Here is a 24,467-nt window from a genome sequence, read left to right on the forward strand (position 1 = left end):
TAGTCCCTTTCGACCCTCCATACGCCTCAGGGGTCACATCCCATGTTTCAAACTTAAGGCCCGGGGGCCAAATCTGGCCCACTGTAGCTTTTTACATGGCCGTGTAGTCTAGACCACCTTCAACATAACAGTTGTGTTATTAAATATTATTTTATCAATCAAATCAAACCAGTTTTTATCTGTAATTTGCTAAATTACATCAAACTGAAAAAATTTTCAACATTAATTCATTTTAAGACGTACTAATCAAATGCAGAGACAGTTATTAATATTTTAACAGTTTAAGTTTGTCAAAACATCATGACCCCCCTTCACACTTTAAGAACCTGAAATGTACCAAAAAGCACTAAACCAAAAGTTTGTTTACATCCCAGTAAGGAACACAACCAGACGCCATGTTGGGGTGGTTTGATTTATTTAATAAATAATTTGAGAAAACTGCTTTGCCCTTATGTGTAAAAGAAGGCACTTAAAAAAAATGGCGTCAGTTTTCTGTCAGAACAGAAAAAATTGTTTTCATCAAAACTCCAGTTTTCTGCAGATTTAACATTTGATTGAGACAAGTAAAAAAAAAATCCTTTAAATTTAAAATGGTAATCTTTAAAAAAAAAAAAAAAAAAGGCGTGTATTTGGTGCTGCTACAGATGAAGGACCTGAGTTGGCTTTAAATTAAGCAAAATGAGTCCTGAAAGAGTAAAGCTGCTGTAAACCGACGTCCTTTCAGCCGCAGAGAAGAGAAAACCGATTCTGAATGATTGTTCAGCTGCAGATATATGGCTTTACAGAACCCAAAACACACTGTACACATTTCAATTCAAGCAAGGAGGATTTAAAACGGCTCCTCAGAGACCCAAAGACCTTTGGTCCGATGGCTCATCGGTTTTAAAGACATCGATTCCTGATTACCTCCTGCTGAACAGAGCGAACCCGATGAACGGAAAGTCCAGTTATAAAAAACAACAATCTCCCAAAAATCCAAAATAAAGCAAAGGAAATAAAAACAAGTTAGCAAAAACAGAGAGTGGCAGGATGCGTCTCTATCATTTCATACGACGACAAACAGCAAACGTTGTATAAAAGCCCCGCTCCACTCGCCTCGGCCCGTTTTCCTCTCCATGTACAGTGTCGTCACAAAGGAGAAAGAAGCGACATCATTTCCCCTCGTACTTTGGGTTCACCACGGTTGTTACGGCGCTTTTGTAGATCGGATTCTCACCCTGAAAACAAAACAAACAAAAAAAGAGCAGAAGAAAAAGTTTATTTTCTTTTGCTTGCAAGTCCCTTCCACTAGGTGGCAGCATGAGAAGGAGAAGACGGAGGCACTCCCTCCTCACAGAAGAGAAAGAAAAGCTCCAAATGTTCTCATCCACCTCCTTGTTTCTACTGTTTTCATTCAGATTTACCAACAGAGTATTTAGAGCACAACTAAATCCTGAGCAGACACTTTTAACAGGTTTAACAATATAAGGCTTAGTAAGGAAATGTCAGCTGTGACTGTTTTTCCACATCTAGACAGTGAAATAGTTAAAGCTCAATCAGAATGGATGGAGAGTAAAAATGTTTTTCCAAGTCCAGCAATAAGATTTAGCCACAAAAAAGGTAAAAACAACAAAAAATATAAAGTTAAAATGCACACAAAAACAGTAAAAAAAAAATTGAATAAGTAAAAAATAAAATATAGTAAAATAAAAATCTAAAAAATACACAAAAAGAAAGTAAAAAACATACAAATGGAAAATATATATATATGCAACTAAAAAGTACAAAAGTCTCCACAAAAATAAACTAAAAAAAGAAAAAAACATAAGGAAAAATAGGTAAAAGAAAGAAAGAAAGAAAGGAAAACAAAAACAAATATAACAAGTTAAAACTGTTAAAAAATCCAAAAATAAAAAGGTAAAAAAAAACAAAAAAACCACAAATATAAAGTAAGAAATATTCAGAAAAAGGAAAAAAAAAAAGTTAAAAATACAAAAAATAAATGGTTAAAGATCACATAGAAAAAGACAGAAAAATAAAAAAATTTAATAAGATATTTTAAAAAAAGTATTTAGACTTTGGCTGGAGTATCTAACATTATGATGCTTTGATCTCAGCCTGGTTGTAAAAGCTGCTTCAGGTCGTTTTGAAGCTGAACTTCCACCCCAGTCTCAAGTCATGTGCATCAGCAGCTGGCAGTTTTTACTCCAGGAATCTCCTTTAATTACCTCCATCCATCCCTTTTCTCTACATTAGTGGCACTCTACACTAAGTTTGTGTAAGATTCAAGTTGTTTCATTCTCTGACCTCACAAAACAACAAATACATCCAGATTAGTGTCGCTAATAAACTGACGTAGCATTACTAAAGATTAGTTAGCAGCATTAAGCTAACGGCTACAGTGAAGGTTTAACTCCTGCTGAGGGTTGAAGCGACTGACCGTGTCCCAGATGGCGTTCATCTTCTCCTTCTCAAACTTGGCGAACTCCCTGCGGTCGTGGATGATCATGAGCAGCTTCCAGATGAGCAGCAGCGCCAAGCCGATCATCACGATGCCGGCGACCACGCCCGCCACGATGGGGATGATGTCAGGGCTGGACGGGCACTCTGAGGCGGAAAACACCAACACACTCAGGGATGGATGGATGGATGGATGGATGGGAAATGGATGGATGGATAACAGATGGATGGATAGATGGAAGGGAGACAGATGAAAGGAAGGGAGACGGATGGATGGATGGATGGATGGATGGATGGATGGATAACGGATGGATGGATGGAAGGGAGACAGATGGATGGATGGATAGATGGAAGGGAGACGGATGAAAGGAAGGGGGATGGATGGATGGATGGATGGATGGATGGATGGGAGACGGGTTGGATGGATGGATGGATGGGAGACGGGTTGGATGGATGGATGGATAGATGGGTGAATGAGAAATGGTCAGAACAGCTGGACCCACCCGGACGCACCCAGCCGGACCCACCCGGATCCAGCCGGACGCACCCAGACCCAGCCGGACCCACCCAGACCTAGCCGGACCGACCTACCGGGCTTGTCCACCACGTAGACCTCGTTGGTGTTGTTCCTGACGGCGAAGGAGAAGTAGAAGGAGCAGTCGTTCTCGTCGCGCTCCTTGCAGATGACCCGGGGGAAGGACTGGTCGTTGGGCTGCGGCAGCTGGCCCTGGTCCTTGACCGGGATCAGGTGGATGTTCTTACACTCATCCTTACACACGTCCTTCTTCACTCCGGTCTGGAAGGTCAGACACTCGACGCAGTCCCTAAGGAGAGACGCAGGCGGATCAGACTCACCAATATCCAAAAAAAAGTGCAACACTAAAAAAAAAATGACAGACTAACAGAAAATCTGGGCTAAATTTCTCAAGCGTTCCGACTCACTTGTGCTCCGTGCAGACACCTGGACAGGTGGGGCAGGCCTCGCAGGTCGGCCCCTGAAATTTGGAGTCGGTGCATGTGCAGCCGCCGCATTCGCACACGCCGCGTCCGTTGCAGATCTGGCCGTTGCTGGCGACGCAGGTGGAGGTGTCCATGGAGCAGTCGCAGGCGCTGCCGGTGAAGTTGGCGTCGCAGATGCACTTTCTGCACTCGCAGCGACCGTGACCTGGACACGGACAGCAGCAGCCGAATCAGTGCAAAGTAAACGACGGATTATTCTGCTGGAAACACACGACTGAGTCCAGGCAGCGCATGTCAACAAATCTACTGTTACCTGAAAAGGCTTTAAACAAATCCATAATGTGCTAAAGTCTAAATGGGTCATTTATTCTATTTGTTCATGATTACATGTCTGAATGTCAGCAATGAGAATCTGCTTTAGCAAAAATAATGGTTGATGTTCTACATCTCTCTCTAGTGTAAAGGTGTTGGAAGGATTTCTAAGGGGTATAGCAGACGATTAATCAATTATTCTAATGATTAATCGGATAAAAGGGCTAACGATTAATCAATTATTCTAATGACTAATTGGATAAAAGAGCTAACGATTAATCAATTATTCCAACAATCAATCGGATACAAGAGCTAACAATTAATCAAATATTCTATTAGTCAGACAAGAATTTGCCACAGTGTATATATTTTTGTATTTATTTAAAAAGTAAACTATTATATTATATTAAAAATACAATAAAACATGCAAATAATCAAATAATTCAATTCCTTTTTAAAATAAGAAAATAAACATTTTATTGACTAAAACGCAATAATGCTTCATTATTTGGAGCAAAAATTGCCTTTACAGTTAAAATTACTTCTAACATCAACACATGAAAAGCTGTTGGTTATTTTTTAAATTATTAATCCATTAATAAAGATGTTAACGTTAATAAATACGACTGTGTGTTAGGGCCATTGCAGACAGAAAAAAAAAGGAGTAAATTTCTGCCAAAACTCAGAAATTCAAACGTTGATAAATTTACTCCTTTTTTAATATCCATAAAGTCCCTATTACGCCACCACTAATAGATTCTTTTTCCTTTTTCCTGAAGCTAAAACTGCCAACTCTGAGTAGAAGATATTTACAGACAAAAGGAGTTTTTCCATCTAAAGTGCCAAATATCCATTTGGCTTCATTACTGCTTCATTTCAGCAAATGGCCTTCGCTTTGCTGGATTGTGTGATTCATAAACAGATTAATTTCTTTTGGCTTCCACTCATTTTTCTACCTCTAGCTGCCATGTACCTTGAATGTTACTAAAAAACGATAAAGCTTAGAAAAATACATGAAGTAAAATATATAATCTATCAGATTGACTTTTTTAGCGACTGCTATGACAAAAGTGTTTGCTTTTGTTCCTCTTGTCCCCATTAAATCAGGCAAAGGCAGCCTGATGAAATGCAAACAGCAGTTCTTAAATGATGCAGGTAAATCATTTCTTCCTGACCTCCGCAGAGCTTGTTGCCGGAGCGGTCGCAGTTGAAGTTGTCACATTCGCAGAATTGGCCGCTGTACGCCTCTGCAGGATTTTCCCGCTTTCTGCACTCGCAGGTACCGCAGACGCAGTCGCCGTTGTTGCTGCAGATGTCCGTGCCGTTGTCCTTTCTGCAGTTGGCGTCCAGATCCTCGGTCCGGACGTCGTCCTTGCTGCACTCGCACGTCTGCCCGATGCGTCCGTCGTTGCACCTGAAACACAACGTGAAGTTAAATCGGTACTTAATTAAATATTTGGCATAAATTAATTCTTAAACAATGAGATAAGGTCTGCTCAGTTCTGACTATTCTGAAATGTTTTAGGGCCTCCGTCACTTTAAATCCAAATGAGCTGCTGCTGGCCACGCCCCCCATCTCAACGTTTACACTCCCATGTGAAAACGGCTGCAAACAGATGAGCAATTATACAAATTTACATCTTTGAAAAGTATAAAAGGAGCCTCCTGCACAACCAACAAGAATGCAGCAAGTGGTTTCTCGAAGCAAGTCATCAACGAAGCCATTCGTAACAATCAATTAATCTCATGGTGAATTAAAATGAGCTTGATTTGGTAGATTTGAAGAAGGTCGGGGGGCCGACTTCCCTCGGGTGAAAGCACAAAAAACATGCAAATGGTGAACTTTGCATAACACGTCGCCCAGGTTGTTGTTTTGAAATGTTCTGCGGATGAAAGGAGGTGGAGAACGTCTCACTTGCAGGATCCGCATTCGTAGCTGCCGCTGCCGTCAGAGCACCGCTGACTGTTGGGCTCTCCTTTCGCCGCACAGTCGCAGTCGCAGATGTAATCCAGAACCACGGTCACCTCCTCCCTGAAGCCCTGAGGTTTGATCGTGAACACCTCTGATTTCCCATCAGGTGGACACTTCTGGCTTTCTACAGTAATGTTGAAATGCACCTGGATAACCAGAGGAAAGCATTAAAGTTGACACAGATTCCAGGATATTCCAGGATATTCCAGGGCTTTCAGCGTTACCTCGTCCCCGATGGAGATGTTGACGCACTTATTCCCGTTCTCTCCTGAATTGACCACGTTGTCCTTGCAGATGGACTTGTAGGAAATGGAAGCTCCCGCTGGCCGCTTCGGGTTTTCCAGAACAACCTCAGAGGACAGAGACTGCCAAAAGAGGAGGAATTTAGAAGAAAATAAATTCATCTTTCCTGTATTTAATGGTTGGTATCACATGTTTTCTCTCGTCTTTAAAAAACCTGCTTGAAATAAATAAAGGAAATAAAATAATCACGATAAAATACTCTAAAAATTAACCAAAGTATGGAAAAACTAAAACCACTACTATAACAAATAAAAAACTAAACTAAAACTAAACAATAACTACTAAAAACACTCTACAGACTAATTTAAACTAACTTAAATTAGACAAAAAGTCACAAAGAAGCAAAACTATAATGTAAAACCCGGAGCCCGTCATAACCCTGCTTGTGAGCATCAGTTCTTACGTTGTAGGCATCAATGATGAGCTTCATCACGTTGTTGGAGTCGGCGGACAGCGTCCCAACAGCCGACTTAGGAATGAGGTTTTTGAGTTCCTGTAAGAGGGAGGAAGGATCAGAGGAGGCAGGTCTGATAAACGGGTCCTAGTCAAAGTAAAACGGCTGATAGCTCACCTTGTAAACCGACTGGAACTCCTCAGTCACAGCAAAGATGGTCTGGATGTTGTTTTCGCTTAGTTTCTGAACCAGGTGAGCGATGGAGGGATAGTCCTGCAACACGGACGTCAATATTCAGAGAGGAGAGGAGAGGAGAGGAGAGGAGAGGAGAGGAGAGGAGAGGAGAGGAGAGGAGAGGAGAGGAGAGGAGAGGAGAGGAGAGGAGAGGAGAGGAGAGGAGAGGAGAGGGATTTTAAGGAACCCACTTACGTAGTAGTGGCTCATGGTGTACATGTTGTTCTCCAGGTGACACTTCCCGTCGTTGGGCAGGACGATCCCGCCCAGCTTCCCGTCTCCAGCGAAGTGGAAGCCAGCGTCGGTGGAGAACACGAGCAGACGGGTGACGTTCCTCCAGCCGATCTGATCCTGGGTTCAGAACGAAGAAACTCCTCTGGTTACCGTGACGATAAATCAGTGTCATTGATCAAATTTAGTTTGTTGGGTTTCCGTAGTTCAGAGTGATGTCAGCACCCGGGGCGGCCATCTTGTTTGACAAGCACGTTTCACAGCTTCTTTTTATTTAGACTTTGAATTCAACATAAAGTCATAAGAACAGTTATGGTTCTACAAGAATGAGGTCATATGACCAAGTCAAAATAATATAAACATACAGTCTTAATAAAGCCAAAAAAAAGGCCTACTTGCAGAGTAGTAGTCCACCAAGTAGAGACATTTCACTGATTTTAAGTCACTATGACTATATTCTTGTAAATAAACTAAAATGATCATAGCCTGGCCTTAATACACCAACTTATAACTCACAGAAAGAATGACTGAAATAAAAGCCACATTTTGAAAATGTTTTCTGTCATTTGTAAAAATTGTTTGTTTTTTTTTAGAAAAGAAAGTCGAAGAAAATGATAACACGCAACACTGTCATAAACATGAAGGAGTCCTCAGAACATTTTTAGGACTGTGGTCATGAAGTGTCATTTGGTAAATAATGTCATTCCTAATGCAGTTGCATTAAAAATCTCAACTTTGGATTATTCAATGCCGTATTTTCCACACTATAAGGCACACCTTCAATGAATGGCCTATTTTAAAACTTTTTTCATATATAAGGCGCACCGCATTATAAGGCCTATAGACGCTACAGTAGAGGCTGGAGTTACGTTATGCATCCACTAGATGGAGCTGCACTAAAGGATGAATGTCTAAAGCCACTTTGTTGACATAAAAATGTCAACAAAACAGTCCGACTCCGGTCGGTGAGGAGAGCCTTCCGCGACTGGGCCGGACGATGGTCACCCTTCTCCGTTCGCACACAGCATGTTCGTGGAGAACGTGGCGCTAAAAGACCTGATTCTCGACGGTCGGTAGGTAGATAGGTCAGTCAAACTTTATTAACAAACCAGGTTCTGACAACTATCCCAGCATGCACCGAGCGCTTCTTCTTCTATGGGCAAAAATGAAGTCTGCGGCTGCTTACCGTAGTTGCTAGACCTGTTGTGGCTCAATATTGGTCCATATATAAGGCACACTGGATTATAAGGTGCACTGTCAGCTTTTAAGGAAATTGAAGGTTTTTAGGTGCGCCTTATAGTGCGGAAAATACGGTAAATGATCAGACTTTGAAGAAAAGCTGCTGTAAAAATTTTATTAAATGCGTCAACTTTTCATTATTTGGCAAATAACGACACTATAAAGCAACGTTGCACTAAAATCTGCATTAAAAGTGTCAACTTTGGATTATTCAGTAAACAATGACACTTTTAATCAAAGTTGCATTAACAGATTTTATCTGCATCGCCCGGCCGTTCCAGTGAGCCGCTCACCTGGCACACGGCCACCTGCATGATGGCGTCGAAGCCGCCCTCCGGGGAGTCCAGGTTGCCGGAGATCTGCTGCTGGCTGACGAGCCGGTTGAACTCCTCTCCGTCTTCGGTCAGCTTCAGGACGTTCTTGTAGCTGAAGGGGCTGGTGCAGTTCTCGCTGCCTGTGCAGGGGTTCAGCAGCCTGGCCGGGGTGGTGCTGATGTAAGGCATGACCGTCTTCTCCACAAACGAACCAAAACCTAAAGGGAGTTTAAGAAACGATGATTACGTAAGCAAGAGTTTCTGATTTATTGAGCTATAACTGTCTGTCTCAAACGCCCCCTAGTGATTAGCAAGGTACGTAAAGGATTTGGTGTAAAAATAATAATAATGGAAATGTGGCTCAAGTCTGGGGTCACTTAAAAAAAGCTGAAGATACCGGTGGAAAGAAAACCACAGGACTACTTATATGATACTACTTAGATTTAACTTCCCTTTGGGATTATATTTACATATTTTATATGATTAATTATTAATACATTTTTCGTCTCAAAACGATATTTATCGCAATAATTACTGACAATTTATTGTCCAGCTAAATTTGATATCATGGCCGGCCTCAGCACATCATGGTATTTCAACAGTTTTTTGTGTTCGCTGTATTAATTACTGACTGAATAAACTTAAAATGGCGTGTTCCAATGAGCTTTATTAAGGTAATAACTCAAGGGGTTTTCCAGGTGTTTATATTTCTAAACAGAACCACATAAAGTGCATTTTACATCCCACACTGGGTTCTGTTTGGCCCATTTTGCTTTGCTGTTCTGGGATGCCTCCGCCATGATTATTTCTGCATCAACTGGCTCCGCTTAAGGATGAGCACCAGCGCTTGCTTCAGTTTATAAATATAGATATAATAAACGATGGCAGTATTGAGCAGTTTTTCTATTTTCTTGTTGCTTTTCCAGGAAAAGAATAAGATTTACTAGAATTAGTTAAGTTTTTAGATCTTCTTATTCGATAGAAAACTTTGTAATTTTTAGGTTTTTTCAAAACCTAAAAATAGAAAAGTGGTGGTGCAGCACAAATAAATGACCAACTATAAATATTTAAAAATTACAAGTAGTCTTATGTAACATCTGTGGCTCTAATTGAGTTTTGTTTAGCTGAACTTTGGGCAAAATCTGTTCTTTGAATTTTAAACATTTCAAACCGCTGATCTAACCAGACGTTATTAATTGATTGTAACCGATTTTAATCCAATAAATCATTAATTAGTTGTTGCCTCCCTTCTCAGAACAGATTTGATACGTTTTCTCGGCAGAGGAACCTCGAATGTTTTTCCACTCACCGATTTTGAAGTCTGAGGTGATTTTCTTCATTTCATTCATGAGGTCAGTGCCAAGTTTCTTAACATTTTCCAAGTCGTCTCTCATGGAGAAGGAGAGGTCCATAAGGTAGTACAGGTCTATGGGGTAATCCTCCGCACGCTTAAATTTCAGACTAAAGGTTTGCGGTTCACCTAAAACACAAAAACGGCAGCAGCTGAGAGCACAGAAAATCGGTTCCTCCCACCTCAAAACCCCAACAACGTTCACACATTTCTGGATTTCATTATGGAAACGGGAGAAAATCTTTACCAGATCTGAGTTTGAGTGTGAGTTTCTGAGGCTGGATCTGGGTGATCTGCTCAGGCTTCAGTTTCACAGGTCCATTGTTGTGAGCTGTGACTGGTTTGTTCTGGGTAATGAGGATTTTTCCACGTGGGTTTTCAATTTGCTGACACTTTTTCTCCTTCAGGGACTCAAGGTCGTCACAGCGGGCCGATTTGGGCGAACCAACGGTTAGAAAGTTCTGCAACAAAGCCAATTTGAGGAATTAGAGGAATATTCCAGAGACGAATCGGGCAACACAAACCAAGCTGTCTCTGCAGATCCTACTCTGCAAGAACACGGTTTCCACAGAACACGCAGAAAAAGTCACCTGCTGTTGCAGTAACACAACCTAAGAAACATTTCTTAAATTTATGGACGTTTGTATACAAACTCAACGACTTCACAATAAAACTGACCGCACAAAAAAGGCAACATTTGGCAACATTGTGATATAGTAAAAAAACAAAATTCAATTTCAATTTGTTCCATTTTTTAGTAACTTTTTGCACTAAAAATCCACAAAACAAGGGCTGAATAAAAACTGTTGTACAGAAGGAGTTGCTGCAAAGCTGACTTAGTGCAGCCAGTCAGGGTTAGTAGCCACATGTTCCTCAAGAGAAGGGATTGCTGTAAACTTAACTGATGCAATCAACCATCCACCATCACCACATGCTTGCCCACAAAGGGAATAAACCTAACATCAGCTGTTGAGAATTGGGACATATAAATAAACTGAATTTGAATAAATAAAAAAACATTTGGAGTACAAACCAGGTAGCTAAAGTTCATCTGTTTTATATGAACTGTTGTGAAGCGTCTGGACTAAAGAGGAACAGGAAGAAACTGCAGAATGGTGCGTAATGGATGCCACAAGCCTAACACTCAGAGGAAGAACATGAGACAACAAACAAAAATAAAACGTGCTTTGACTTCATTCTTTCAGTAATTATAGTCAAGATCTTTTGCTCTTCCTTCTGTACAAAAAGCATAGAATTACATCAACAAAAGACAGTAAAAATAGCCTAAATGTGTATTCTTCTGGTTGGGTTTCTTTACATAAATTGGCAGCCGCTTTAGATGAATAAACATTTTAGTAAAAACAACAGAAGACCTAACAAGTTGAGGTGAATTTCATGAGGTGGAAATCCAATCTCACTTCTGGTGAAGGCAAAACAAGATCCAACAGACGTCACAAATGTTAAAAACCAGTTTAAACACGTAGTGTGCCCCGACATGCAGGTTAACGCTGATCAATCCGGGCCGCTAAGATAAAATGCTGGTTGGATAAACACAAGTGCCATGAAGACAATGAAGAGCTGATGACGCGCTGCTGCAAGTACCAAACTGCAATACCCCAAAAGATTGTGCAGTTTAGTTCCTAAGAACATGATGTCGGATTTTAACCGGAAACTGAGTCAGAGCCAAGGTCAGTGGGCTCACTGTGATTCATAACAACTGAAAAATAATTAGGGCTACAGCAGACAGTTATTCTGACGATTAATCAATTATTCTGGCAATTAGTCAAAAAAATCTGATGATTAATCAACTATTCTGACGATTAGTCAAATATTCTGGCAATTAATCAAATATTCTGGCAATTAGTCAAAAAATCTGACGATCAATTATTCTGACGATTAATCAAATATTCTGACAATTAATCAATTATTCTGGCAATTAGTCAAAAAATCTGACAATTAATCAATTATTATGACGATTAATCAATTATTCTGACAATCAAATATTCTGACGATTAATCAATTATTCTGACAATCAAATATTCTGACAATTAATCAATTATTCTGACAATCAACTATTCTGACGATTAGTCAAATATTAATCAAATATTCTGATGATTAATCAGATTAAAAATGGCCATATTCTCCAGGTTTTTCCTTTGACCACTTTCTTTAGAGTTCATCATTTGTAGCAAAGATACTTATTATATCACCAAGATTTTAACTTTCTGCTCAACTTAACATTAATAAAGTGTAGGGCTGATCTATTGACTAATTTTTGGATTAATCGATTAGATTAATTATTTTGATAGCAAAAGTTCTGGGTATTTATCCTAAATGCGACATTTTGTAAATCTTAGCTTTAATTGAAGATTTGAGTGTACTGTTCTTTGAGCAAGTTGACTTTTTAAAGTATCTATACTCCAGTTAATGATTAATTGATTATTAACTTAGTTGAAGGTTGTTTCAATAACCGATCAATCGTTTCAGCCCTAACTGCATCTGATATTGTTGTTTCTACAGCTAATTAAAATGATTGTGACCAAATAAATGTTAAATTTCAACAATAAAACAAATCTGTTCTGTACCTCTTCTATTTTAGCTTGACATTTGAACTTGTCTTAAATGGGCGTTTTTGTTATTTCTTTTAAAAATCTAATTAACACACGCAATGACGCCTCTTAAAAAGCATCTAAGAAGCCAACAAAGATATTTCATGAATGCGTTTTCTTCAGGTTTTACAAAACTCACTTCATCCGTGCACCATCCACACTTTTCAGAGACTTGGATGCATTCCCCACATGACTGCGCGTTCGCCTTGATGCATATGCTGCCATCTGAAAGAGAGAAGTTGCTCTGAGCCACAGCGAACAAGACATTTTCCATTAGCTCACTGATTCGAACCAGCTGCTGCCTGACAGAGAAGAAGAAGAAGAAGAAACCCCATCCCAGCTCAGAAAAGTGAGTCATGATGGGAAATGTTTCAGGCAGCGGACCAACTGATGAGGTAACGCTGGAGAGAAAACAATAGCAGAAATCTTTATCGTTTTCAGTTCTTTTCCCTAGTTTAACACCCCAGAGTCAAATGGTTCGTTAGCAGAATATTATTTTCTGTTGAAGTAGTCGGATCATTTAAATCAGCTGTGTTGCAATGAAAACTCACCTAAAACTGGCAGGATGCCATCCCTCGAGGACCGGAGCCAAAAACCGTTACCCAAATTATTAAACCGTTATTGAAAATGCAAAACCTCCCGACAGCCATTTCACATTTTAATAAAACAAAGCCACAAGCTTTAATGCATTTATTGTATTTTTATTGAAAGGTGAAGAAAAAATTAGGCATTTTCATAAAAAACTAGGGCTGCACGATATGGCTGAAAAACTTATCACAATATAACCGTTTCATATCAGTCGATATCAATAACTATTGATTAGTTTTTCTGCTTTAAATATCTGACACACTGTCAAACCGGTGGTGTTCCCGCTTCATCAAGACACTCTATGCCGTTGTTTATTTTTAAGCAGTTATGAGGAGCAGTGGGGAAACCTTAAACTGCTGCTGCGCCAGTTACTCAGCAAGGCGTTGCTAGGCAACCGAAGAGTGAGCGAGTTGCTAGGCAACCAAAGAGTGAGCGAGTCCATTCTACCAAACTTGCTTCGGTTGAGCAGCTAAAGTCTTTTCTGTGACTGCATCATTAAATGCGTGTTGATGGTTGAAGCTTTTGAAAAAAATGTAATTTGGTTGTAAATAAATAAATATCCTGAGAACGGGTCAATGAACCGGTTAATATTTACCAGCTGGTGATTTGTGCTTCTTACCTATTTGAGCTGAGCTGCCTCCGATGACCGCTGATAAAACCGCTATAAAAAGCAACTGGAGATTCATCTGCGAGAGAGAAAAAGGTCAATATAAATGAGTAAAAACAAGCAGATCTACATCTGAGCAACATGCATTCCGAAGAAGTATCTCATTTTAATGACATCCAAGTGGGATTTGTGGTGAAACATACATGTTTTATTCAGATTAATGCCTAAAATTAACAGTATTAGTTTCTGGATTTGTTGTGGGTGCAGATTTTCTGTGACCCTGTGAACGAATTGCTACACAAACATCACAGTTAAGTGGCGCAGGCCTGCAAGCTGTGATCACACCATCTGTGTGTGTGCAAACACCAGAAACAAAGCGTAACCCTTCAAACTGCACGAGCTGCTTGAATTATATAAACTACAAAACATTTAAATAAAAGAACAGCAGCACAAAACAAAACGACAAGAAGGTAATCGGCATCAAAACTGACTGGAACACAAATAAATGGAAGTAAAGGAATAAAAACCAGAAACTCCAAACAGAGCGACTTCTAGGAGACTTTATTACTGTGCTCTAGTTTAATTAAGCAGCTATTAGACTGTAATACCTATAAAGACAACAAATAAATAAAACAGTTTCTAATGTGCCTGTAAAACGTGACCGTTTTAAGGACAACATGCTCCTTTAAATCATTTATTATGGCAAGAAGTTTTTTTTCTCTTACAGATAAACTGATAAAACATTATTCTTTATGTTAATGCAGCTGAATTTATTTTTGTTTCCTGCCTGAATTGTGTTGTTTTGGTTAACAAACCAGATCAGAGGCATTTAATTTATATTATGATTAGTGGGATCTGGATGTAAAATATGACGCAGCTCAGCGGTGACACAGGAAGTAACAGGAAGTAACAGGAAGTAACAGCAAACAGACTCGGCTCAGAGACATTTAATGAATACAGAAGGTATATCGGTCCGATAATTAAATCTGGGCTGATATGAACAAGTGATGGTTATTTCCATGCCTTCGTTTCTGTTTCAGGGAGGGGCGAACTGTGGGGAGTTTACCTGAAGAGATTACGTCTGTAAATGTTGGTTATCAGCCATAAAAACTATTTTAATATCGGATGTTGATGTTGGGTCAAATTTTCAAATCGGTGCGTCCATAATTCATAACTCCAACTGACCATCAAAAACATTACTTGAGTCTGTAATAAAATCTCTGTAAACAAAATTGTTATTCAAAACTGAAGACTTGTATTATCCAGTTCTTGGTGGAAAGAGAGAAAAGAGAAAAACAATAAACCATGCAAATGGATATTATTGAGCTTGTTGTAATTTATCATGCAATTAATCGTAGTTCATTTATTGCTTATTGCAAAAGGCCTAAATATGTAAAAAAACAACTTTATAAAAGTTCCATATTGTTATGTAGGTATAACGCCGTTGTTTTTGTTGTTATCTGCTTGTTCCTGCGTAGAATAATCCCTACAGCTGCTCGTTTTCACACCTCAGCTTGGTAAATTAAAGGAAAGTCTGACACCTGGATCCAAAAACAGACTCTGTCCGGTCACTGGCAACAAAGGTGTTACATTTAACTGAATAGTGGCTGAAAGCTGATGAAGAAAGTCATCTGCCTTTTCATTCAGCTGTAAACAATCAAAGTTTGTAGGCGGCTTTCAGGGACTTAATTTAACAAACCTACAGCAGTGAACTCAGAAATGTTGACGTGTTCTGCTGTGGGTGCGGGGATCAGGTACAGACTCATCACTGCTGTGGCAAATTATCGTCCAAACAAGCACCAACAGAGGAAAACACAGACGGAGGAGGAGCGCAGCCCCAGGACACGCTGTCCAACCGAGTCGAGCAGCAGACGTGCAACGACTGCAGCAGATGTGCAGCAGCAGCTTTCATGAGAAACCGTGAAGAAACAGCCACGGCTCTTTATGGATGCAAGTTTCAGACTGCAGCAAGGAGAGCTTATGAGACCGATCAGATGTTTATATGGCAGCTTTTCCTGGTAATAGGTAGAGGAACCGTGTGTTTATTTACCGTGCAGGAAATGTTCTGTTTTTAACAGCTGATTCGACTCAGGCTGTTGGTTACTGAGCAAAGCTGAGTCAATGGATCAATCTCAAAAATAGAAAAAAATAAAAGTAAGAGTACTAGTTCATTGTGACGAACTGCATAAAGTGATTCAACCCACCAGAGAGCTTTTAAATTCCTCCAGAAAGTGCCGGTTGGTTAGGTATCAAAACTAACGCTATGAGGCAAAAAAAAAAAAAAAATGCTAATCTCTTGACTTTTTTCTCACCATGATAAACAAATACGAGCTGCAAACCTGAATACAATTAAAAGACAAAAGCTGCAAAAGTGATGACATTTGCAGTTTAAAAATGTGACGAAGAGAAAATACAAAAATCAAAGCTAAACTGTGACAATGGAGGCATTGTTTCAGTGTGCAACATATGCAACAAAAAGCATAATTAAATTCAAACCAACCCCAGCTGTGGAGAATTTCTACACCATTAACGCTCCACCCCAGCTTTCCCACAGACCGGCTTTGTTTGCTGCCCTGGGATTTGAATCGACGCTGGGCTGCAGATTGCAGAGCGATGACTGACTGACTGGAGGCATTCAGAACTGGAGGGGAACCATCGACCCAAAGAGTCCAGCAGAATAAAACCAATTAGAAAAATACTTTGGCGAGAATAAAATCAGGAACAGAAACCAAATGATCTGCATATTTCTGTAATTTACGATAAATTTCTTTTGACAAATGGAGGTTTTTTTCCATCTAATACAGATGTTAAGTTTTATTTGACATTTGACCTGCCTATTCTGGGCAATTATAGCAATTATCAGACGGTTGTAATTTGCAAATCAATCTGCAAATTACAACTGATCTGATCATCTGATTTTCTAAATTTAAAAAAAGAATCTGCAAGTATAGATTAGCAGATTCTAGACTCTGGCTGGTTGAGTATTTAGCTCTACTATTGAAGAAAAAGCTCAATAATTGATCATTAATTTTTCTGCAATGAGATTTGTTTTTTTAAGATTTACTGTAAATACAGGATTGTCCAAAGTGTGGCCCGTGGGCCATTTGCGCCCTTGGAAGGATTTTGTGTGGCCCCATTAACAGTACAAATGGAGCTGATGCTGATAAACACTTTTGGTAAAAAAAAGATTTAAGGAAAACCACTGAAAAACATTAAAAGAGAGTAAAATGTATAATCTATTCTGCATCCCTGGATTAATAAAATGAAACTCAGGGTAAATATCATATCTAATATTTAGAGAAACATGAATAAAGTATAATAATTATGAGTTTGCACGGTCAGACAGACACACTGCTCGTCATCACAGCCTTTAATTACAGTCAGAGGCGACAGAGTCACACATCTCAGCTGGAGACACACCAGGTGTAAATATAGGAGAAAGATTCATAATAAAATGCAATGAAAACAATTTAAATTCTCCTTTGGAGCCAATTTAAGTGAGAAAACAAAACCTTTTTAGTTATGAAGAGGAAGTTGGCTTGTGGTGATAAAATAAACTTGATTTTTGGCTCAGAAAGTTTGGTAATCTCACTGCTAGTCGTTAAAAAAATGGAACTGAAACCAAATGTTACCCAAGACTTTGGAAAAACTTTAAGAATCTGAAAAGAAACCAGAAATGCAATATAGAAACATTTAATAAGTTAAATTCAAATTCAAATATGTAGAAATGCAATTCCACTTATTTCAATCAGTGATGATAGGAGACAAACCAATAAGAAAATGTGATCAAATGTCAATCACCAATATTAATATTGCGAGGAAAAAAGAAAGCAAGAAAAAAATACAGAAAGAAAGAAAAAAATACAGAAAGTGGGAAAGGAAGAAGAAAAATAGGACGAAAAAAAGGAAAATACAAAAGAAAAAGACAGATAAAACACAAGATAGAAACAAAACAAAAAAAGAAAGACAAAAAGACAGAAAAAAGATAAAATAAAAAAGACTACCAAAAAAAGAAAGAAGGGAAGAAACAGAAAAACGAAGACAAAAACAAGTAAAGAACCAAAAAATTTAAAAGAAAAGATCTTCATGCATTTAAACATCAAGCAGATGAAGTAAAATATATTTAAAAATTTGCACAAAATACTAAATATTTCCGTACATGATCAACCTCTCTGTTGTATTATTAGCAGTTTGTTTATTTAGACACAAGCCAGGACTAAACTGACTCAAGCTGGTGTAAAACCTTTAGTTTCTTCAGAACATCTCGTGGTATTGAGGGTTTATTTAATCAAAATGTTTTTTTCTTGATCCAAAGAATGTTGTTTCAAATATTTCATTTTTTTTCCCTCAGCAATAAAAAACAGGATCCAATTCACTCTTAATCTGAAAACACCTGCTGTACTTAGCCAAGTTTTAACACAGCGATTAGAAGCAATTTTGTCTGCACCAAGGTTTACTTTAGTACAAGTCAGTGAGTGGATGTGGTCCTTGTTACCATGACAACAAACAGGAAGCCAGAAAGAAAGATAACACCTAATATGTTTGCTGGTTGCTAAAAGGTGTAGTTTTGGTCGGGGGGGCCGTAAAGAATAAGTCCAGCAGTCTAAAACTGGCCCACGAGCCCCACTTTGAGCACCCTTCCTTTAGTTAACATGCAGCTTGGAGTGAATAGAAACAAAGTGTTTTCATTTAGTGGTCTGATGTGTAGCCAGTGTGTTTTTACTGAATGAAAGAGCTGGATTAGCTCAGTAGATTTCCTGACCTTTCTTTGACTTGTTGCACCAAAAGTTGAAGGCGTGCAGGTGGAGACTGAAGGGTCAAAGTTCAAGCTCTAACAACGTCTTCCCCATATGGTTGGGTTTATGGTAAATGTGACCAGAACTGAAGGGCACCTGCAGAAACTACTTCCTGCTAAAAGTCTTCGAACCAAACAAACAACCTGAGATGTGTAGAAGAGTCCACTCTGACACCAAGAGACGCAGAAACAGCGTACTCACATGTGAAGCGTTAACCTTTGCACATGCATGCATCCTGCAAGAGAAAACATAAACAGAGGCAACAGCTTGCTGCGGTTGCCGCGCTCTGAGGATCAAAGGTTAACCACATGGTATTACCGATGGCATCTGTTCTCATGAAAACAGAACTGCACCTAAAACCACTTCCACACCGCTGCAGGTCACTTTAACGCACCGACACGATAAGCTACGCTGGCCCTTTAATGCAACTTCTCCTTCCAACAACTTCACATGCATGACTTTAAAAGTACACCACACTCTTTGCACCAATAGTGCCAAAAATGTCCAACTGAGAGCAGTAAAGAGCCACATTCATTTCTTAAGACTTTTGTTGTTTATATGTCTTTGAATATATATTAAATAGATTATATATTAATAAAGTCCATTTTTTGTAGAAAAGGAATCTGCAAATCATTGTTGATCTAAACTATAAGCAGCATCTGACACAGTTGCCGTTTTAGAAATATATATATATATTTTTTTAAACGTTTAAATAAAAATACTTTGTCTTGTTCCTAATTACATAAATGTCTGTAGAAATAAAAAATATTGTGGATTTGCTACATTTTTTAATTGTGCACTGCAAAAACACCAAATGTAACCAAGTAATATTGGTCTAGTTTCTAGTGTAAATATCTTTAGGGGTGCACCGGTTTATCGGTGCCGATTTCCTTCATTTTGGGAGATCTGTGATCGTCCAATTTTTACATGTGAAGCCGATCTTATCAACCTCATCAACCTCGGCACAGGTCTAAAAATCAACCCATGTGCTTTTCTTTTCTCCTGTGAGAGAAGTTTGACTGACACACCAGGTCATGTCTGAACATTTACAGTTAACAACAGTCACACCAATGTTGCCAGTTCAGCAACTTTCCTGATTAAGCAACTTTTCAGACAAAAAACTGGTATCGGTCAAAATCGGAATCTGTAAGGTAGGTCTTTTAAAAGATCGGTGATCGGCAATTGGCCAGAAAACTGCAATTGGTGCACCCCTACTTACAGTAACTTAAGTCAAAACTAACTTCTAAACTTTTCAGCAACATATAGAAGCTTATATTAGGTAAATGATTCCTTAATTTTAATGAAAACTTACTTGTTCCACTTGTAGATTATTCCACTTATAACACAGTAAACATGTTAAGTAAAATAATCTGCCAGTGGAATTGGTTATCGTTTAATCACTGTTAGCGATAAACACTGAAAACCTTCAGCTTGACCTGCCTGACTGGTGAACTCCATACCTCAGAGCTACCAGACCGCAGTGAACAACACTCTACAAGGTAAGGCTGGTTTTTAAGTTTGTACTTCCTTTGAAATGAATGTCTATTTTCTTTCTCTTAGATACTTGAGTACTGGGTTCGATTCCCGGCTTGGGGTCTTTCTGTATGGAGTTTGCATGTTCTCCCTGTGCGTGCGTGGGTTTTCTCCGTGTACTCCGGTTTCCTCCCACAGTCCAAAAACATGACTGTCAGGTTAATTGGTCTCTCCAAATCGCCCCTAGGTGAGTGTGTGTGTGTGTGTGTGTGGTTGTTTGTCCTGTGTGTCTCTGTGTTGCCCTGCGACATACTGGCGGATTACTGATAATTTAAGTTCATATTGCATCCCGGATCACGTCTTTGTCTTAATAAAACATGGACGCCCTTCCATTTGGTTTGCCCCTCATGGTCGTCCAATCGGGCCAAACATGTCTCTGACCGAGAGTTTGTTTCTGGTCCTTTAGTTACATAAACGCCCCAACTTGACCCTTTGTCCATTTCCTTCACTGGATCAAACTCCAGCCTGTTGGAAGCTGAAGGACCAGGAATTTCCCTTCGCATCTCACTGAATACAGAAGAGCTGTGACAGATATAAACACCACCTTCCACCTTCGTCAGGCAAAAGCTGTGGAGATCATTTAGAGAAGACGTTCAAACTAAAATGGTTATTTTCAAGAAAACTGAAGTAACAAACAGAGAATCGATCAAGACTCAGTGCTCAGCCTCACAGCCGTAAGGGTCCGGCGTTTATCGCATCATTTACCGTGATTTATTGTCACGATAAGTCCCAATACGTAGTTCTCATGTGACGTCACACTTCCGTAAACTTTGTAATCGACAGCCATCTTGGTAGGCAGTTGCTATGGCAACTGTAAACAAGCCACAAGCTTAGAACTAGAACTTTTGTTTTTTATTTTATCAGTCTTATTTTATTCTGTCGCGACAGATAGTTTTAACAAATATGTAAAAAAAAAAAAAAAAACTTTAATCATAAAACATTACATAATGTAGCTTTAAACATGTAACAGAAATTTCCTTAAATCATAAGTGGTGCTTTTTCCACTTTGTACATCTTACAAAGTTGGATTTTCTTCCAACATTTTAGATTTTTAGTCACTGGAAATACCGAATCCCACAGAAAATAACCTCAAAGACATTAGATTACAGGGCTGTGGTAATATAATCATCCGTATTGTAGCTAGGACACCTCAGAGATTAAATTAGAAGTCGACTTGAGAAGAAGAAACGGAGAATTTCTCACTGAACTTCGCGCCCATCATAGGAAGAAAATCCTAAACTCCCAGCTGTAATTAGAGGGATGAGGGAATGCATTCCAGCGCTACGTCACAGAAACTGCAACCAGAACCAAGAAAAATCTCTCCCTCGACTTTCTAAACAAACTGAGATCACAAGAAAGGACAAATTTACTGAATAAATAATGAGAAAAGAACGGGACTTGTTGGTTCAGGAAGACATTTTACTTGTAATCTTCCTCAGAGAAGCCGACACAAACAGTCAGATGGTTGCTGTAGTTTAATTTGAGTCGGTAGTGACTCATGGGTGACGGATCCGGGGTGAAGGTTCGGCGTTGAGTAACGTAGAAGGACCCTGTAACCTGCTCCGGATGGCGCTCCCTGTTTACACCTCACAATACCGTCGCTAAGGGAAGTGACTCAGTAGTCTGCAGCCCTTCCTCATGTCTGCAATTAGCAGCCCTGATCCGAACCAAAGAAGAGCAAGTTGTCACTGCTGAGCCAAGATACGCACTTTCACAGATTAGCAGATTTATGCTCTGCAGGGATCAGATTTCTCATTAATCCTCCAGAGAGAAAAAAACAGCCTCCGGCTATGAATCCTTTCCAGGAAGACAACGAGAGACAAGACCGGACCTGTCCTGTTAACATACCTGAGCTCCACGTTTTATCGCAGCTCTGGGCAAGGCTCAACAAGAGCCACTATGCCTTGATTCTTTCATGCATGTTGGAAAAATAATTTAATCTCCATGGCAACCATTCAGATGTGCAAAACGCCTGGGTGGACATAGCCCCACCTTCAAGGACACAGCTCCTCCCCCTTTCTGCTCCTCCAGACTAGCCAGCAGCAATTAGCAAACACATGAAGAAGAGCTTAATATTTTCACGGATTTTCTGTCTCATAAAATACTGTCAAAAAATAGAGTTTGAACAACTATATAAAAAAGTATTTATTGCAGCTTTAATGAAGTGAAACTACAAATATAATCTAAGATAAAATTAGGAAAATTACAAGACTGCAACGTCTGCTTTTACATAAATAACTACCTTTATCTTACACGAGCAAGATTAAAAAAAAGCCTCACCAGAGTCAGTTTTCTGTTGAGTTTTCATTAACCAATCGACGTATTCACAATACAATACCTTTTTGAATTCTGCACCTAAACATTAACCAAGGTATGACAGAACTAAAACTGCTACTACAATAAAAACTAAACATTTAACCAATAATAACTAATAAAAACTAGAAAACAACTAATTAAAACCAATCAAATTAGGCAAAATGTCACAACCAAAAAAAAACTAAAACAAACTAAAACGGAAAACCTTTAGTTCAAACAGAAACAAGAATGTTTTAAAACATTTTGCCCAACAACAAAAATCAGGTTTCATAGTGAAAATTTTGCCCTCAATTATAAATGTGGACAACAAAACGCAAAGGAATTAAGCGTAACAATGACCTATGACCCAAAGGCACCATACATAATGACAACAAAAACTGAGGGTTACAGCCCTGTAGATATAAACTTAAGTTCTGCAAAAAAAAACACAAAAAAAACTCTACTTTGTCGTTCGTCATTTTTCTTTTGTTGCTGCATTACAGTGCAAATTGGCACATGTTGAATATTTCATGTTTAGCGCCACCAAAAGGTTTGGAGCAGTAAAAAAACCAGCATTTTGGTCCATTTTCTGTGTTTTTCGTGTAGATTAAAACATTTCTGAAGACGGTTCTGTTTGGACCTGGGTAAACCCCCCCATGAATGTGGCGCCCTGGGCAAAACGTCATATCTCAAGAGATTATCACTTCTCAAACCTCTTGAGTTTATAAAAGGTCTACGCTTTTTTAGTATGCAGAACTCTTAAGATGAAATTTGCAACATTTTAAACACAACTGAGTAAAGTTGCATCCTTAAAAATAAGAATTAAAATCGTTGTAAAATGATACCAAAATGAGAAAAACAACATCATATGTCATTCAGGTGTAATCAGAATGTTTTAGATATTAATTAACCAACAGAATAGACCCAAGAAGAGCTCGATAACTTTGTCTTTTGTCTTCATTTCGTCTCGGCCACCAGAGGACTGCCCTGTTCGGCCGCACGAAGCGGCTACTTCTGGCCTACTTTCCCTACAAAGCCCATATTCGGGTTAATTCCCAGCCTTTACTCAGCTTTAAACATAAAAAGCCGTTTAAACCCCGCTTTGTTTGATGTGTGTTGAAAACAACCAGCCACTTTTCGACCGCTAACTAGCTTGTCGTTGATCCACACCCAGAAGTTTTGCGCCTGAAGACAAATATTCTTTACTTTCTCCGCCTTTTCTTTCTTTCTTGACGCTCATATTGTTTGTTTGTTTGTTTGAAGTCGCTGGCAGAGCTGGATAAATTTTAATTAAAAAACATTACTCACCTTAAGTCGTTGCTTGACGGGGTGTTTGTTGTTGGATCAGAGCAACATTAGGTCCAGAAAGTGTCCCTTTTTTAACGGAAAAAACTAGCTAAAACTGTTATCTGGGTTCGCTTTGTTTGAGCACCGTGGGGGTAAACGATTTTGGGGTAAAAAACACAGGAGCAACTAAACTCTTTTCATTCGTTATAAATGAAGACCCAAAATCTGGTTGGGACACGTTGTTAGTCCCAGTATAACACTGGTGGGGCTTTTTCTATTGCCTCACTTCAACAAACCCCTTATTCTGAATCTAACCCCGCCCACACCGGAAGTACAGCGGCAAGCGGCGTTAAAAAGAACAAACACACCAGCAGAGAATGAACCCTTGCTCACCTCGGATGTGGGGAAAACTGTTTTCATGAGCATGCGCAGAAAACTCAGCTTTAAATCTTCACATTTATCCTGCAAATACTGGAGAATTTACAACAGCACTACACATTAACACAGTAAATGTTACCTTGAATAATGCATTGATGAATAAAATACAAAATCAATAAGAGGAAGTTGAAAAGTAGCAATCCTTAGGTGCCTGAGTGATTCTATAATTGCAGATACAGTCATTATTTTTGGCCAACTTTATTCAAATATTTTCTTTTTATTATTTTTTAAGTAAATAAAAATTTTGTGGATAATAATATTTAACAAGTTACATTTAATTTCCTTTTATAAGTTGAAAAAACACAACTTCCTTCCTGTTATCAGAGTTGCTGTTTTTCCCCCTCAACATGAAATAAGAAGCAAAAACATATTTTTGAACTGAATCATTTACACTATTTGATTATGACAAGATTTCAGTAAAATCTTGTCTGTTCTCTTACACCAGGGTTCAGATATGTTTATGGAGTATTTTCACAAAAAAAGGAGAAAACTGTTGTCTTGAGGATAATTAATAATGATAATCTAGCCTGTTAGATATTCCAAATATTGCTTATATTGTCCTTAA

At 38.9% G+C, this 24,467-nt stretch overlaps 1 protein-coding gene across 1 annotated transcript; it reads right to left on the reverse strand.

Moving 5' to 3' along the window:
* Positions 1–398: 398 nt before the first annotated feature.
* Positions 399–23,770, reverse strand: LOC103479472 (integrin beta-1-like). Its single transcript, XM_008433902.3, has 16 exons — positions 23,486–23,770; positions 13,566–13,632; positions 12,498–12,583; positions 9,997–10,210; positions 9,708–9,878; positions 8,378–8,616; positions 6,810–6,965; positions 6,558–6,653; positions 6,390–6,479; positions 5,908–6,048; positions 5,627–5,829; positions 4,887–5,125; positions 3,382–3,604; positions 3,031–3,263; positions 2,420–2,586; positions 399–1,217 (listed from the first exon to the last, which is right to left on the reverse strand). Exons 2-16 carry the CDS (start codon positions 13,630–13,632, stop codon positions 1,152–1,154), a joined length of 2,391 nt encoding a protein of 796 aa, XP_008432124.2. The 5' UTR covers positions 23,486–23,770; the 3' UTR covers positions 399–1,151.
* Positions 23,771–24,467: the final 697 nt, after the last annotated feature.

Source organism: Poecilia reticulata, chromosome 17 (genome assembly GCF_904066995.2).
Source record: "Poecilia reticulata chromosome 17, P_reticulata-male-v2, whole genome shotgun sequence".
NCBI lineage: Eukaryota > Metazoa > Chordata > Actinopteri > Cyprinodontiformes > Poeciliidae > Poecilia > Poecilia reticulata.